The 18,187-nt window shown below is 48.3% G+C and overlaps 2 protein-coding genes across 4 annotated transcripts; one reads left to right on the forward strand and one right to left on the reverse strand.

Moving 5' to 3' along the window:
• The first annotated feature begins 216 nt into the window (after positions 1–216).
• trir (telomerase RNA component interacting RNase) lies at positions 217–1,947 on the forward strand. Its single transcript, XM_076032747.1, has 3 exons — positions 217–561; positions 889–960; positions 1,673–1,947. Exons 1-3 carry the CDS (start codon positions 217–219, stop codon positions 1,778–1,780), a joined length of 525 nt encoding a protein of 174 aa, XP_075888862.1. The 3' UTR covers positions 1,781–1,947.
• A 133-nt stretch (positions 1,948–2,080) lies between these two features.
• Positions 2,081–18,004, reverse strand: ubn2b (ubinuclein 2b). Of its 3 annotated transcripts, XM_076032576.1 has the most exons (18): positions 17,302–18,004; positions 16,617–16,745; positions 16,346–16,447; positions 15,399–15,530; positions 15,195–15,301; positions 14,499–14,826; positions 14,103–14,378; positions 12,732–12,802; positions 12,487–12,616; positions 10,288–10,394; positions 10,089–10,199; positions 9,852–9,995; positions 9,708–9,758; positions 9,567–9,609; positions 6,679–7,962; positions 5,052–5,256; positions 3,170–3,238; positions 2,081–2,863 (listed from the first exon to the last, which is right to left on the reverse strand). In XM_076032576.1, the coding sequence occupies exons 1-18, from the start codon at positions 17,644–17,646 to the stop codon at positions 2,817–2,819; spliced, it is 3,681 nt and encodes a 1,226-aa protein (XP_075888691.1). In that variant the 5' UTR covers positions 17,647–18,004; the 3' UTR covers positions 2,081–2,816. The 3 variants fall into 3 exon arrangements, with proteins under 3 accessions (XP_075888691.1, XP_075888689.1, XP_075888690.1); XM_076032574.1 differs by having other exon boundaries at positions 14,103–14,826; XM_076032575.1 differs by lacking the exon at positions 3,170–3,238 and having other exon boundaries at positions 14,103–14,826.
• Positions 18,005–18,187: the final 183 nt, after the last annotated feature.

Raw genomic sequence — 18,187 nt, forward strand, 5'->3', positions numbered from 1 at the left:
GTAGATAGACTTTGCATCCGCACTGGACTATTTGTCTCAATTTCTTTTTGGATTTTTATGCTACATTTTTTTTTATATATACATTTCCGGGTGGGGTCTAGCCTGTGCTGGCCGTTGGAGGCCAACTTGTGTAACTTTGTACTTTCCATCACTGGGACCACACGTCTGAATTTACCCGATTCTATTGAACGATATCCCATCCCTTAAAAAATAGTTATGGATTCCAAACGTGGCCTCGCTAAAGCTCAGGTGAGCGGAGGCGGCGGCAGCAGCAGCAGCAGCAGCGGTGATTCGAGCTGCGGGAGCCCCGGATCCCCCTCCCGCAGCCCCGCGCCGACACGCAGCCTGGCGCCGGTGTCCAGCAGCAGCAGCAGCAGTAGCAGCAGCAGCGGGAACGCGTTCGCCAACGATGGCAGCTTCATGGAGATGTTCAAGAAGAAGATGGAGGAGGAGGAGGAGAAGCGGAGGAAAACGGAGACGCAGCAGTCAAGCGGGAGCGCGATAGCCGCGGGACTGGGACAGACCTCAGTGGAAAAGAAGCCGCCTGCCGTGACCAGCTTTGTAAGGGGTTTGGCAGTTGTAAGATGAGATAGCAGCAACATCCATGTAGTGTGTACTCTCACTCAGGCCATGTTAGATATGATGGTCGACTCACACTAACTCCATTATGTATTATTTAAACAAACGCAAACACGCATAGTGTGTCTGTCGTCTCTAAGACTAGGGCCGCTCCTCACTACTGGTGGTTTTTGCTGGTGTGCAGCAGAAGCAGCAGTGAGAGTCTGAATGTAGACAGACCCTCGGCTCTGGTTTAGTCTCCTTCATTGGCACTCAGTCCATCTCCCGGGGACTCCTGTAACGGTTTCAGTCTTCTATCCCCTAACCCAGGTGGGGAAGCGCCGAGGCGGTGTGTTCCTTAAGACCGGCATGGTTGCGAAGAAGCAGAAAAATGACACAGAAGTAAGTGGAGTTTCGTGGCGTGGCGTTTAACAGCTGGGACCCCCTGAAAGCCCCAAAGCAACATTAAAGGGGGTCTCACTGTTTTTTGTTTAAAAAAAAAAAAAAAGCGAACTAATTTCTATATTATTGTCACCAATGGTCACTAAAATGTCTTTAAGATCAGCCGGTGTACTATTCAATTTTTTAAAAATATTCTTTTTTATTTTTTAGTCGAGCTGAACCTGTGTGTTATGTAGACCAGCCTCTTTCAGCATTGAGAAAATCCCAACTCTATGGTTTCTTTTATTTCCCCGTCACTCGGTGCGAGACCTGTTTAGATGCTCACAAAGTCGATATCCTGGGAGGAAAACAGGCTCACGTTCCTTTTAAAGCACACTCACTCACACGATGGAATGTCAGTATTATTATTTCAGACCGTTGCAGTGAAATTGGACGATGTTTCACGGCACAGCTGATGTTATCTCGCGGTGAAATTGGGGTCTGTGGCCCGGAGGTTGGACAACACACTACTGTAGAGACTGCCACGGCTTGCATCCGTGAAATAGCGCAAGGTTATTATTGGCCCTGTGCATTTTTAAGGACATTTAGATTGGCATTGGGTAACAATCAGGATATTGACGGGTACTTCACACACTGCTTGTGACCAGTTTGTGAGCGTTCACCACATTCCCCCCCCCCACCCCACCCCCTCCTTCTCTTCTCTCTTCCACAGGTCGAGCCAGGCAAGAGCGATGCCTGGTCGAAATACATGGCTGAAGTCAAAAAGTACAAAGCCCACCAGTGTGGTGACGATGATAAGACCAGGCCTCTGGTCAAGTAGAGTTCCTCCAGGTCGCTGACGCGAACCAATCGCCCGCGAGAAGCTCTGGGAGGGCGGGACGATCTCCCGCTGGCCTCTTGACAAATGATTTGCTGCGACACGTCTTTTTCTATTGTTTTGTCTGGGACTCATTAGACCTTGTATTAAAGTTTGTTTCCAAAAGCCTACATTTGTTCCATGTTTTGAGTGAACGGAATGCACGTGAATATGCTTGCGGTTTAAAGCCAAATCAAATTGTCATTAAACCACCACAAAAACAAACAAAAAAAAGATTTAAAAAAAAAACAATAACAATTCAAGCACAGTCTAACTTGCGGCGCTATTTAGTATGTCATAAAAAGTTTCGGTATGTTTTACAACATAGCATGTCAAAACCTGCAATTTTCAAAAAAATAAAAATAAAATGAGGCTCGTTTTATACAGAGACAAATTCATTCAACAGTTCAAGTTCAATGAAAAAGTGTACAGCTCATTAGAAAAAAAACAAAAAGTCAATTTGCAGTTTACAATTCTTACAGATATCTGATAATTACATTGTGACTTTAAAAAAAGCACCAAATAGACACACTGACCATGCATCCGAGTGGGAGACATTCGAAGGCACACGTTCAATCTACCCAACCAGACACGCACGCATTCACGCACACACACACACACTCATTATTCATCCTCGCCCCCCCCCCAGTCCACAGTGATATAGGTCTATTTTGTAAACATTGACCAACTGGATTTGTCATTTCATTAAAACAATTCTATGAAGCCTTATAAGTTATCAAATTGTTAAAAAACACACACACAAACCCAACAGACACTTGAAGTGTGTGTTTGTGTTAAAGATCTGAGGTGAACCTCTCAAAACGCACGTTCCCGTCACTGTCAGCAACCTCAGTGACTGCGAGTCGTCCGTCCGTCCGACCGCCCGCCGTGTTCTTTCACTGGCTTGTGGCACCCGAACACTGTGACATCACTGGAGGCTCCTAACCCGAACCCTCCTGCTGCTGCTGCTCCTCCTGCTGGGTGTCGGTGTTCGGCTGCATCAGAGATTCTTCCGCTTAGAATCTCCTCCCTGGTTTTGACTGACATCTGGACATTAGACACGGTCAAAAAAAAAAAAGGGGGGGGGGGGGGGGTCGATGAGCCACCGAAAGGAATGAAACATAAAACAGCATCAGAGTGAGAAACACGTCACTCATTTTACAACTGGTGACTATTTTCTATAAGAGACGTGCAGGCGCTGACAGACAGACAGACAGGAGACAATGAAACAACGGGCCTCCAAACAAAGCACGCCGGACACTTGAGGAAAAGAGGAGGAGCTGTGGAGGGGCGGGGGGAGGGTCAATGGAGCAGACTTTGGGGGGGTAGTGGAGGTTGAGGGCCACATTTTACCTGAGAAAGCGAGCTGCAAGTGAGGAGGTAGAGCAACTTGAGACCCTGACTGGATGCTCTTATACAGATCTGAGGAGACAGGACAGGGAGGGGGGTCGGGGGGGGTGGAGGAGGAGATGGCGCAGCAGGACAGGATGGGTGATGGCGGCCCATCAGACGAGGGGATGGGGGGAGAGGAAAGGGACAAGCACAAGATTGACATTATTTAGGTCGGGGTGCAGAGTAAACAGAGGGGGGGGGAGGGGTTAAAGAGGAAATAAAGCAAGCAGAATGAAACAATGGTGTCAAACGGGGAAAAAGTCTGACGCACAATTATGGTCACACACACACCAACACACACCAACACACACACACACGCACACACGCGACGACGAGGCTCGTGGGAGGAAAAGGAGACAACAGGACACAAACGCATCACACACACACAGTAGCTAGAAAACTGTTCACTTCTGATAAAACGCCTTTGTGTATTTCACTGTGACAGGGCCTGCACACACAGTGTGGAACATCACAGAGGTGGGGGAGTAACAAAGTACAAGTACTGCGTGACTGTGCTTGAGTAGATTTTTCAGATATCTGTACTGTACTCGAGACTTTTTACTTTGACTCCCTACATTTGTACACAAACCTGTGTACTTTCTACTTCTTACATTGGAAAAAAAACCCATGCGTTTTACTTTGGTGTTTAAAGTAAGTCACTTATTTATCGTAGTCGCGGGGGAGCCATTTGAAGTAGGGCTGCAACAAACAGTCGTTTCTGTTGTCAACTAATCGATCAATTATTCAATTATTAGTCACAATTATCTTCTTTATTTTCACCGCCTATTTTGGACTTCTGTTTAACCTAACTTGCCTAAATTTTCACACCTGTGTTTTACTGTTTTTAAATAGATATATTAAAATAATGACACAAAAATAAAGGTATATTCATTAACGACTTAAAGGTTATATGCACACACCTTTAACAAATTTCTTACAACTTAAATATCAAATAATATGCCCTAAATAACACAGTTGATAAGTGACGAGTGAAAGCGTGTTACAACTCAGTATAAACGCTGTTACTGACCGGGGCTGTGAGTCACTAATTACTGCCGTAAAGTACGCATCTACCCAAGTGAACTATCGTTCGCTAAGCTAGCTTGTTCTATGATTTTCCGACGTGAGGAAAAAAAAACGTATAACGTACTCGCGTCATAGGCTGATGATAAATTAACAAATAAGCCTGTCACTTAAAACATAACTCATCTCTGCGGCGTGTGATGATACAGCGACTCCGGGGTTTAGCTGTTTCAGGGCGGTCGCATATCGCCGGAGTGCTAGCATGGAATGCTAGGTGAGCTTTAGAAACTTTGGTTGGGAGTTTTCGAACCTTTACAGAGAAGAAGCCTTTCTTATTCTTCTGTTTCTTGCAGGACGTAAACAACACGAGCGACGCCACCGTCAGCGCTCAGTACTGCACTGCAGGTACAAACGAGCATGTAGCGGCCGGAGTCCGCTCGTTCAGCAATTTACAACAACACGACGCGTCGACGCTATGTTGTCGACGTAATCGATTACGTCGACTAATCGTTGCAGCTCTAATTCGAAGTCTTCTGTTGCGTAGTTCAATATAAAAGTGGACCATATTTTAGAGGGAGATTATTTTCGAGGACCTCAGCTTTGAGGTCACTGTTCAGAACGTTTTCAGTCCAGAGAAAAATAAAAACATAGACAATAACACCTGATATTAGGACCTGTTCGGTCTCCCTTTCAGAACCAGCCATACTTTTACTTAAGTACAGAATGTGAATGATTCGACCACCTCTGGAACATCATCATCATCACCATCACCATCACTACTATGGAGGGGAGGGGTTTCTACTCCATGTGCGCCACTCACTCTGGGTCAGGTTGGAGAAGGCTGCGTTGCTGGCGGCTGCCGAGCCGCCGGCCGCCGAGCCGGAGCCTCCTCCACCCAGGGGCATGCTGAGCAGCGAGGGGAACTGGAAGGGCAGCGACACTGGCACCATCCCTCCCAGCATGCCGTAGGTCAGCGGGAGAGACGTCGCAGGGCCCAGCAGACTGCTGCCGCTCGCCACGGAGACCTGAGCGGAAGAGCATTGGAGCGTTTGGTGAAAACAGAAGAATTGAAATGAAGAATCTCTCCCTACAAAGACGATAGTTTTGGTCCGAGCAAAAAAAAACAACAACAAGAAAACACATTGCACGGTAACGACCGTTAAGACTTCCTGTTTTTTTTGGGGGGGAGGGGGGGGATGGAGGGGGTTTGGTTAGCAAGTGTGCAGGGAAAGTGGCCTGGCTCGTTTACAGTTTCAGTTATTCTCATTACTGTGTACATGCAGTGAGACACGATGCTCTAAAAAGGCAGCAAAAGTTCTGTTATTATGTGGTAGTTTCACAATACTAATATCAACACTCCTCATCTTTTCAATGAATGTCACCAATACATAAAGATGACAGAAAATGTCTTTTGGACTCTTCTGTATGTCCTGGACAAACACGGCATAATGCATAGATACAATAATAATACCCTTTTCCCTTGAATACAACAAGACAATAACGAACTGAGGCCCTGCACCAAAGTAAACGGAGTCAAACACAGTTTCTTGCAAACCAAGGTTCTTTCAAATGAATACATACCAAAAAAAACAAACATTTATAAAATCATGAGGATATTTAGGATTTTATGAATATTCAGACATCAGTGAGGAGGAACCTTAGCACACAAAATACATTCATAATATGGCGTAAAATGCAAGTTTAGCAGGTCATTGCTTGAAAGCAGGTCAACTGAAGCTCCTGATGGAACCAGCAACAGGAAAACAATAAGTTACAGTAGGTTATGAGACCATATATAGCTCCTTATCCTATAAATGATTAACCTCAAGCGGGAAGCACAATAACCAATAACCTGTCCGAATCACCCACCTGTTCTCTGCTCCCTATGGAGGCAGTTCTATGTAGCCAACTGTAGTGGTGAGTGCACTCAACAGCCAACCATAGCCTTTTCTACAGCTGGGTCTGCGTGAGCACAATGGATGATGGGATGATGGTTGGTGACCATCGGTTGTGCACTACTTGCAATGCTGGCAATGTTTTGCAAACACTGTGCCGCTGCACACTGGAGCACCGTGAGGTGACGTCCGGTGTGCTGTGAAAAATAATCCATTTTCACTTAGTTAGGTCTAAAAAGAAAAAAATAATCACATTCCATTCTGGAGTGACTGTGCTATAAAAGGAACGTGAGCCCATTTCCCTCCCAGGACATCAGCTGTGTGAGCATCTAAACAGGTTTCACACACAGTCAGTATCAATAAATAAGAGACTATATTGTCATAATCAGGCTAAAAAGTGTCATTTTATAATATTTTTGCTTGGTGGTGTGCCGTGGGATTTTGTCAGTGGAACAAAAATGTACCGTGGCTCCAAAGAAAAAAATGTTAAAAAAAAACACAATGTAGTGATTGCACTGTGTGGCCAGTAGGGGGCGATTATCAGACACTCACCTGCGGTAGCTGAGAGGAGACGGAAGAGGGCGAGGAGACGGCGGGTTTGCTTCCCTGGGAGGCCCCGCCCACAGGCCTCTGACGCTGGCCCACAGTGGCGGGCGAGGCACTAGTTCCTGAATGCTTGCTGATGGGGGCGCTGCTGCTGCTGCTGCTGCTGCTGCTGCTGAGCCCGCTGCTGCTGCTGCTGCTGCTGCTGCTGCTGCTGGTGGTCTTCTGGCTGCTGGGCGACGTGTAGCCGCCCGGCCCCAGCTTGGCCGCCGCCCCGCCTGGGGACCCTGAGAACGGCGGGCGGTAGCCCGCGGGGCTTTTGGGGGAGTACTGGCGGAGGGGGGGGGTAGCCTGAGACCTGGGAGTGTGGGGGAACAGGGACGGGGTGGAGGGGGAGGGGGAGGAGGAGGTGGAGGAGGGGGGGTTGGGCGTCCGGGGGGTGAGCTTGACGATGGGCGGGACGCTGCCGTGGGGGGGTTTGGTGAGGGTGGCGTGCATCGGGGTGATGAAGCCCGACTGCGGCCGGGGGGGCCGGGCCCCCGCGGAGGTCACGGCGGGCGAGGGCGGGGGGGTCTGCTGGTGGGGGAGGCGGGGGGCCGCCGACAGAAAGGGTTTGGGGGCGCCGGCGTGCGCCGGGGACGGGAGGAGGCTCTGCGGGCGAGGCGACGGGGCGATGGCGCCGCCGCCGCTCTTGCCGCCGCTGCCGCCTTTGAGGACGCCGGCGGCGGGGGTGGCGGTGAGCACCTTGGCGCCGGGGGGCACAAGGAGGGGGGAGGCGGTGGGCGGTGGGCGAGGTTTGGCCGGCGAGGGCGAGGGGGACAGGGAGGAGGGCGGGGCGGCTCTCAGAGTCTTCTGAGCGCCGGGCGCTGAGTGCCTGTGCATCAGCGCCGAGGCCTTGACCACGGCCGAGGGGGAGGGGCTGGCGGTGGAGGTGAGGAGGGGGCGGGGGGCGGCGGCGGGGGAGGGAGGGAGGGGGCGGGAGGCGGGGGAGGCAGAGGGGGAGGACGAGGTAGCGATGTAGTGAGACGCCACCGAGTTCTTCTTCAGCTGCTGCGAGAGGAGGAGGTGGGGGGGCGTCGGTGGAGGGGCGGAGGGGCGGAGCAATGAGGGCTTGGAGGCGGCGGCGGTGGCGGGGGCAGGGGGCGATGGGGGGCCGTCCCCGTGGGCGAGGCCCTTGGCGGCGCTGCCCAGGATGGCCAGGGCCTGCGAGATGGAGTCCTCAGCCAGGGGGTCCAGGCAGATGGGCTCGCTGGACCCCGCCGAGGGGGTCGACCTCTGAACCCAGACGGCCTCCTGCGGGTCGGGGGGGGGGGGGTTACGTCAGGCATTTTCTATGGTTCTACGGGTCTATGTCAGGTGTGGGCAAACTACGGCCCAGGGGCCACATGTGGCCCATTGACCTTTTTAATCCGGCCCACCGAACTTGAAGACATCATATGAACAGTGAGTCACAAAATGGCTGTATTTCATCCATTTCCTCAGTGTGTTTCCTATTGAGGATGAAGGCTCAAGTCTTCAAATAAACCAACGGACAAAGAAGGTGGGTGCGGTACCCAGGTTTGGGTGCGCAGGCCACCGTAGTTCACTGGCACGCTAAATACCGTGGATTCTGTTGGAACGCTTTTGTTCATTTTTCACGTCTTCAACATATCCCAAGATATATTTATGAGGTGGCTCACCAAAACACTCAACCAACTGCCAACCTGCTCCTGCTCCTGCTCCTGCCTCTGCCCCTGTGTCAAATTTCAAAACCCACTGTGGCTCACCAGTCAAAACGTTTGTCCCCCCCCCCATTCTATGTGTTGCACGAGCAAACTCGAGGATGTCTGATTTGTGTTGCCTGAGGTGCTGTGTGTTTCTGTGTTTCAATCAGTAGTTGTCAAAATTGTCGGCCACCAGGGGTCGCAAAGGGCATGCCGAAAATTGGAGAGAAGAGGAAAGAAAATTCTAATAACTGCATAAACAATGATTAGAATGAAATCATCTTTTAGCAGTTAACATCAAATGCAATGTAGTTATCGTTTTATCATTATTATTAAATATGATCAATGATAATAGTACATAATGCAATTTCCTGCCGTTTCCATTTCAGATTGCAGCGTCTTTCACTCTCCCTCCCCCTCCTGAGCTTGGCAGTGAACTACAGTGGCCTGCACACCGAACCCTGAAAATCTCATCCACCTTCTCCGTCTTCTTCTTCATTGGTTTATTTGAGGGCGCCAGTGTTCAACCTAAATACCACACGCACAGTCAGGCAGCTGGATTGTCCACACCAGGCTTCCTTAGAAATATGGTGGGGCATAACGGCAGCTAACTGGGAGAAAGACCCTTGATCTAGGTGTGTGTGTGTGTGTGTGTGTGTATTATACACTTATTAATGCATTAATTATGGGCTGTATATTAAGCTTTTACCAAATATTAAACACTGGACCTTGAAGTGCACAACAATGGGCATGATGATCAACATGTTCGTTGATAGTTTTCTTATTCTAAACAAATGTAACAATCAATAGAAAATATAAAGTCAGAAAAATACATTCTAAAAGTTGAGGTTTCTTGACATATTTTTGGGCATTGTCTGCCGTGGAACGTTTGGGAACCCCTGCATTAGGTAACTTCAGTTATTGACAATACTTATAGGTACCCGTAATTGTATTTCAAGATTTATACAATCATTTAAGATGTAGCTACACAGCATTTTCTGAAATAAGTGCAGAGTGTGGAGTGAAAAGTGAGGGAGGAGAACTAGTAGGTCGATTAAAATTAACATATGACTCCATTTTAGGGTACTTTGAGCCTGTGTGTGTGTGTGTGTGTGTGTGTGTGTGTGTGTGTGTGTGTGTGTGTGTGTGTGTGTGTGTGTGTGTGTGTGGCCATAGTTCAAAGCGAAGTCTTACCTTTGGCTTGGCTTTGGGCGTTTGGACCATTTTTCTCTTTGCTCTGAAAACATATCACAAGGTTGTACGACCTCGCTCAGTAAGTAAGACTTATCTAAGAAAAAAATAATCAAAAAAGACGACAAGAAAGACATAACTCACGTGTAGCCTGTGAGGTGTCCATGAGCGACAGTGCTCTCTTTGAATAAAATCCTGTTGGACAGACAAATATATATGAATATATGAAGACAAAAAAAAAAGGTTTTTGTCTGGAACGAACAGACTGCTGGAGGAAAAGCTAGGCACCTGGTCTGCATCCATCCTTTGGGCCAGAGAGGTTTGACTTCGGTCTCCATGAAGGCCTTGAGGTACTCCTCCAGAGACTGAGAGTTCTTGCCCTCCAGCTCGTAGCAGCCCAGTTTCACCCGCACCAGGCTGCACAGCAGCATCCTGAGAAAGGCAGTCGTGCAGAGTTCTTGAACACCGTGCATTTTTTTTGCACACACCACCGCCCCAGGGAACGACTGACTCCACCAAACCCACCTGAGCTTGTCGTCCCAGACGAACTTCTTCCGAGGGCCCATGACTCTCTTCCCTGGTTTTTCCTCGTCGTCCTCCTCCGAGCCGTTCTTCTCTCCTTCCTCCGACTGCTGCCTGTGAGCGGGGGGGTACAAGTTTTAGGATGCCGATGTCACCGCAACACATTGGCTACAGGGGGATCGGGGGCAAGGGGGGTTCTCACTTTGCCACTTTAGCGATGCAGTCCATGTTGAATCGCGCAATCTGCTCGGGCATCACGCTGCACACGGCCAGCTTCAGCTTCAGCAGAGGCGTTCGGAGGCGGTCGTCCTGGCCGGGGAGGTCGAGAGCAGTCAATTTCAAGTGTACAAACATATTTATATACACCACTGTTGCACATATCACAGACAGGAACAACAGAAGTAAAACCTTGTAGGCCCAGTGTTAAAGCTTCATATACTGCCCATTAATACATTCATTAAAGTGTATAATGTCTATACATGTCAGTCGATTACATTTTTTTAATCGCAATGAATCGCATTAGAGTCCTGAGTTAACTCGCGATAAATCGCAAATCAAGTGCAATTTTTTTTTTTACCCTGCCCCATTTGTAACTTAAGATATTTATTGTGTTTCTAGGAAACACATTGGAGAGGACAATATTAATTCCTTTGTGGAAAAATTCTATTTTTATTTTCATTGGAACATTCCAAAACGTTTACATACTTAAACTGTCCAGATACCCTGCAAAAAATAAAACCTCAAACCTTGAGGTCTTCTCAAGCCAATGCTCCCAACCATTAAGGTTTACAAATAAAACAATTCCTTTTCACTTCCATGCGAGATCGGTCATTTCGCTGTGTGCCCCTTCATCACTTGTGTGTGTGTATGCGGGTGTGTGGATGTGTGTGTTTGTATGTTTGCATGCTTCATCTCTCTCGCAGTCTGATACTAGATGCTGACAAATACAACGTACACAACTATGATCGCGTTTGTCAATCACAGCATTTTATTTTGACAATTGCTTTTATTTTGAAAATGAACTGGATTCTGTCGTGTTTCTTTGAGGGACTTCCTGTTCAGGTCATGATCGCTGATCGCTCATGGCTTGGGCACAAAATAGACCAGACGGCGAAACGATCGCCGAACGCTGTGAGCCGGTGTAGGTACAGAATCCGTCCGGGGCTACAGAATGTGTCCTACGGCAACTCTATAAGGACAAACTACATCGCGGTCGGATAAATAGCTATCTAGCGTTTGTTTTTTCCGTTTGTTCGTTCGAGCACAATGTAGTTTGTCGCAACAGACTTGCCGTATGTGATGTCATCGGCCATCGCCAGACTCCGCCCAATGACATCACATACAAACGGTAGTTAGACAGAGAGCCATCTATCCATCTATTGTTCGTTCTATCATTACATATATATGTATAATATGGTTATATCCATCAGTCTATCTACTCTATTTATCCGACCGCGATATAGTTTGTCCTAATTGAGTTGCCGTAGCCCCGGACAGATTCTGTACCTACACCGGCCACGGAGGTGCGCGCCGCTTTTGAGTGTGGTGTGAACGACACCATTGGCGCCGAACGGAAGAGGACTCCGTTCCACTGCTATTCACGTACCCGGGACGCACGCACGACACGGAGAAGTACAGTGAGTTGTCTAAACAGGAGGGCATGCGGCTCGCGCGCGATTTTCCCCTCCGGTGTGAACCAGGCGTTACTCGGGCGCTAAAAAAAAATGAGTGCCGTTAAAAGGAGTGGCCACCGTAGTTCACTGGCAACCTCGGGAGAAGGAGGGAGAGTGAAAAATGCTGCAATCGAAAATGTAACCACTTGATGCCACTGCTTCTTCTTCAAAATCTCCAAATATTACAGCCTGGACCTTCAAATCTTAACTTCTTCATGGGTCACACGGCCACACAACGGTTTGTTTTTTTTATTAGCAATAATCGCATGTCAGATTAGACCAGGCATGGGCAAACTGAGGCCCAGGGGCCATATGAGGCCCGCCGAGCTTGAAGAAATTATATTTAGAGTAAGTCATAAAATGGCTTAATTTCATCCATTTTTGCAGTGCTTTTAACGGTAATTTCAAAAAGGAGCTAAATACTGTGGGGCTTCAAAGACACAGATTTTGCTGTAACGCTTTTCTTCATTTTCAATAGACATTAAAGCACATGTTTTCTACATATTCCACGATATACTTTCCTCCTATGAGCTGGGTCACCAAAACACTCCATCCATCTGCTCCGGCTCAGACCCCGCTGTCAAATTTCAGAACCCACTGTGGCCCAACAGTCAAAAGGTTTGCTGCCCACCCCTGGATAAGACCGCCGTTGCCGCACCTCTGAGTTGCTTTCATCGCTTTGATATTGAAAAAAAAAAAAAAAAAAAGGAAACATCACTGACACACACCTGTATGTTGAGGCTGAGCTTCTTGAGCCGCTTGAGCAGGGCTTCTTTATTGCAGGGTACAAAGGCCTCCAGGTGAGTGTAGATGGCTGAGCGCACCTCTGCAGGCTGCTCCTGAACTTGTAGCTCGATGCTGCCGTGCGACGAAAACAAAAACACACGCGCGTGATTATTCAAGCATGACGCGGGGGGGGAAGCCGTGTGTGTTATTTCGAGAGCTGGTGTGAAGAAAACGCTTTTGGACTCACTCTAAAAGGATGTTGTTCATGTCCAACGTGAAGAACTTCTTCCTGCCCTCATCGTCAAACAGCTTGGAGGCCTGGGGAAGGGAGGGAGGGTTAAATCTGTTATTGCTACTTTATATGACCCATAAACACAGTGTAAACACAATACATGCAATTCCTTATGTTTAACGGTCAGGGTGGGTCAAGAATTACACTCATTTAATTAATGAAATACTTCAAATCCAACAAAATTCACGGCGGCTAGATTTTCCATTTTTTTTGCTTCTTCTCGTTATCAAACACGTAATGTGTCAAACACACCTGACGTGTTTCCACGGTTAAGCCTCCGTGTTTATCGGAGACGCTGCTCGGTGCCGGCTGACGTGCACGAATCCGCTGACATTTTTACCGTGGAAACGTGTCAGGTGCGTTTGAGGGGTTACGGTTCTCATAACTGAAGAAAATAAAAAAGCTAAAATATTTCAAACTTGACTGATTAAAAGTTAACTTAAAGTTTCAGAAGCAGAGTTGTCTTGTATTTAAAGATCAGACAATTTATGACTAGGGATGTGTACCGTGTACCGGTAATTATTTTTGTACAGGTTCCTAATTAGAACGGTACAGAGGTACTTCAGCGGTCTTAACCGTCGTAACCGTTAAAGCACACTGAGCTGTGGGCGAATTTCACGAAAATGAATGACTTTTCGGCTCAATGCAATATTTGTAGGACAGCAGTTGCATCCGGGGGGAGGGGGAGACACCAGCAATTAAAATTATTAAAAATATTTTATTATACCTGAAGTCTAGAGAAACTTGGGTGAACTTAGGTGAACTCTGATTAGTGGAAATAAAGTGTTGAATACTGATGTTATCTGTATCCAACTGTGTCAAGTCATTGTTGATAATTATTCTGAGAACTCATTAACGTGATGAGTGTCTTCAAATAGATGAGTGTCATTAATAATAATTTATAACTAAAGGTAAACCGAGGAAAGCAACATTTTTAAGGGGGTCTCATATTTGTTCAAAAAGCTAAAAAAATAATATAAATAATTGTCACTAATGGCCGCTCAAATAAATAATAGTGAAGATCACCTCGTCAAATATTACACGTTTTAAAACTTCTCAAAAGGGAGAAGGGAGCGGTGCGTTTTCACCTGGCAGAAGAATGAATAAAAGCAGATGTTCATTTGTTACTATTGTAAGGTTATTACAGTCTTCCTGCATGTTCAGGAAATTTAGATTGCTATTGAGTGACACTGAGGAGGACGGGGACCCCAACCCCTCGAATACTGACAGATGGGTATATCGTGCGCTGTCGCTGACCCCTGTGCTAAAGAAGCGTTGGTTCTGATGTTCAGCACCACGTGGTGGCAGTGCGCCTGCAGCTCCTACCGCTCTCAGGTCTTCGATGCGTTTGGCCAGAGGTCCTGGCAGCCCACCGGGCAGAGGAGGCGGAGATATCATGTTGCCCTGCTGCGGCAGCCTGCCGCCGCCCGCCTTGTGTCCCGCCCCCAGCAGTCCGTTCTCCCCCTGCACGGGACTGGAGGGCTGAGGAGAGTCCAGCATGGCAAAGTCCAGGTCGCCCATCATGTCCTGCAGCAGGTCGTTGTTGGCCGTCCCCAGGAGCGACATCACGGCCGGGTCGGCGCTCAAGTCGGCCATGTGGCAGTCGCCGCTGCCGCCGGGGGCCTTGGCGTGGGCGGCGAGGAGCGCGGCACCGCTGGGGGCTTTAGGGTGGGCGGCGAGGAGCGTGGCGCCGCCGGGGGATTTGGCGTGGGCGGCGAGGAGCGCGGCGCCGCCGGGGGCCTTGGGGTGGGCGGCGAGGAGCGCGGCGCCGCCGAGGGCCTTGGGGTGGGCGGCGAGGAGCGTGGCGCTGCCGAGGGCCTTGGGGTGGGCGGCGAGGAGCGCGGCCCCGCTGGCGTTGGGCACTTTGGTGGTGGCGGCGGCGGCGGCGGCGGTGGGAGGTCGAGGCAGGCCAGCTGCAACGACGTTCTTCTTGCGGATCTCCTCCTTCTCCCGGGTGAAGCGGCGCAGCATGTTGGCCAGGTGGATGGAGTCCTTCATCAGCTTCTTGCGCTTCTTCTTCTCCGGCCGGTGGAGGTTCAAGGCTGAAACTCTGCCGGAGCAGAAGGACGTGTTGAGATTAGGAACCACTTGGGGGGAGGTCAACTTTTAAATGAAGAATGAAGACACCAAAATATATATTTTTTTTTTGCCATCTTTCTAACTGATCTGGCATTTAGAGAAATGGGGCCATTTAGTTATTCAGCCCCTGAATAAATAGTTATAAAAACTTATTTTACACTGCAGCCTTAAAATCTGTCCAGCACTCCTGATGAGAGGAAAGCTCAATTCTGAAAAGCTCATTATTATTTTTTTCAATAAATAATGACCTGATTTTTGTGTGATCCTACATGCAAACCTGAACTCTGATGAACACTGCAGACCTTCAGAAACTGTTTCAAGAGCAAACGTGATGCTCACCCAGTCCTTGGCACTTTGTTCTTCTTGGGTTTCTTGTCCTCCAAGATTCCACCCTCTGCTTTTTTCCGCCGTTTCTTTATTGCTCGCTCCTCACCGTCTTTCGCCTTCTATTAACATGTCGCAAAACATTCAGTTTGTGTATTTTACACGCGGCTGACGCAGTCATTTTCAACGCAGATGTTTCCACTTTGCCACAGAACGCACCTTGAAGAGATTATTCTCTGTGCTGCCGTTTTCCCCCTCGGAGTCGGACGCTGCTCTGAACTGCAGCGTACCCGTGTTGATGTAGAAGCCTCCATGCTTTGTGGTGAGGGATGCTGGTACAAGCTCATCGTACTTTGGACCAAGAGAGGGTTAGAATAATAGTTATTATTGAATAAGGGGTGGGGGGGAGAGAGAAAAGAAACTGACAGCTGCTGACCAAATTGTACTTTGGAATCAGACTTGATGTCTTGCACGTTGTCAGAATCTATTCGGGTTGTTGAAAATGGTTGGTGCACAAAAGAAGTAGCAAAAATCTTAGTACAGATTAATGGACGAGCGTGTCAAATGTGTCAATACACAAGATCCATGAAGAGCTGGACTTGAGGAAGAGCAACACAGGCATTTGCTTAAACTCTCCTTCACCAGTGATGGAAATTCATTTACAGAGATGACAAAAAAAATGAATTATTATATTTAGAAAAATAAAGAAATATGCTAATAAAGGTAACAAGCTTTTAAAAAATACACATATGCATGTGTATTATACATAGTTTTATTTATTTATTTATTTATTTTAAACTATATCCAATTTAATGTACACAGAAAACGCATACAATAGATGTAAAAAGTAGCACTGAAAAGAAGTAGGACATCTTTTCTGGATATTTTGAGGCTCAAGAACTTAAGAATATGGGAATAACACTTTAAAGGTCACTTTAAAGGATGTGAAATTTGCCCTTCGCATTTGAACCATCATCCCCTGAGGGAGCAGTTTAATGCTCCAATAACCAATGCCAAGCAGGGAGTCAATGGGGACTATCTTTAAAGTCATTGGTATGACCCGGCCGGGGATGGAACCCGCAATTCCCACGGTCTCAAGGAGGACTCTCTGCCACTGGACCACTTGAGTTATTCTAGAAAGCGTATTCTGGAAGAAAGGAACTTACGGCCTCTGAGTTGTCAATAAACGGGTCGGTCTCATCGTAGCCAAAGCCAATATCAACAAGGTCCTGAATCCTGTCCTTCTTCTTCTTCTTTGCGGCACCACCCTGCAAACAGAGTGGTCATGCAAGAACAGTGAGCAACTACAAGCAATGACCTACATGTTAACGCCTTTCCCCTAAATACAACCGCAGCCAGCGGATTTATCACAGTCTTCGGTATCACTGCACATCACATGGTCTGGCGTGATCAAAACATTTTAAGCGCAACACTCACGTATTTGCTCTCAAATTTCCTGGCCAGCTCTTCCACTTCCCTTCTTTCTTTGTCATCATCAGCAAAAGGGTCACTGGGATCCAGCATGGGAGTGAGCCCTTTAGGGACTGTTGCACCTGGAAGCTTTACCTAAAGACAACAAAAGGAAATCCGACAACAGTTAAGTTCACAAGAGTTTAAATGAGTTGAATTTCGTATTAGAAATGTAACTCAATGTGTGTTAAAATTTGCACGACAGACCAAGCTCCTGTCAACCACACAAGAAAGCCTAATCTTTCGCATCTGTTCAAAGTGGAACAGAGATGCGGTGGAGGTCAGAGGTCAGCGTGCAATAGTTCTGGAAAGTGGCACAAAAGTGAATAAAACTGGGCACAATTCTTCCGTTGAAAGTGGAAGGCCAAATAGTTTACTTCTTTGCCCATGCAACCGCACCGCCACCACAACCCTCCAAATAGCACGAAGAGTTAGTTTGAAGTACAGTAACTCGCTAGAAGTGTGACTCAGAAGTGTCTCACTAGTGTTGTACGGCACCAGTGTAAAGCATCGCTGAGCAAAACATTGGCCTATCTAATCATGCCACGGAATCATGCCCTGCTGACTACAGATAGGAAGGAGTGCACCGCTGATGCCTCTCTCGTCTCGGCCCATCCCGCATGCAAACAGTGCGCGGCCACGCATTGCTAACCTGAGTAGTCGTAGTAGTAGTGGTGGTGGTAGTGGTAGTAGTCGAGTTGACGAGTTCGCCGTAGTTGAACTCGGCGGACGTTCGTTCGTTGGGCTCGGTCAGCGTGAGGCTGAGGCGGACGGTGGGCTTCGCCTCCTCGACCTCGGTATCGCCTCCTTTGCTGTTCCCGAAGGAACCCCCGCCACCTCCTGACCCCGGCGCCACCACACTTCCACCTCCATCTTTCCCTAAAGTCAGGTCGACGGCCTCATCTTCGCGGCGGCGCTTCTTGTTGGACTCCGGTGTCTGCGGCGCGCTGCCGAAGGACGAGATCGTAACGAAGGGGACTTTCCTCGGCTCTGCCATCTGACGGCCGCGGTCCGTCGACTGGGCATGCGATGGCGAAGAGACGCCGTGAGAAACTCCTCCGAGCCGCCGCTGGCAGGGAGGCTTCCCCCTCCCGGAGATGGTCGACGACTGAAGCTAGCTAGTGTGGAGCTGCTAGCTTCCTCGCAATGAGTGCTGCGAGCAACACAATGACTTTTATCTCCCAGCAGTCCTTATCAATCCATATAGTAGCGTCCCTGGCACACGCCCCGTCAACTACGACAAACTTAAAGGCAAATAAATCGCGGTTCTGAGCGCTTCCATGAAATTCGTGGTTAAGCTACCGCAAGGAGGATTCTGTAGTAGCCATCTTGATCATTATTATCATTATTCAGTGGCTGGGCGTGTGTATGAAAAGAAAGCGGAAGTTGAGGAGGAAACAGAGCGGCGCCGTCCAATGACAGAGCTCAAACACGCCCACCTGACAGACAAGCGCGAACGCGCCGAGGGCGATTGTTCAGAACAGGCGGGATGAGTCAGTTGTGCTCGAGCGCTACCGGTATTCACAAAAAAGAGAGAA

Source organism: Nelusetta ayraudi, unplaced genomic scaffold, assembly GCF_046127955.1.
Source record: "Nelusetta ayraudi isolate G7.1 ecotype Tasmania unplaced genomic scaffold, CSIRO-AGI_Nayr_v1 ptg000034l, whole genome shotgun sequence".
Classification (NCBI taxonomy): Eukaryota; Metazoa; Chordata; class Actinopteri; order Tetraodontiformes; family Monacanthidae; genus Nelusetta; species Nelusetta ayraudi.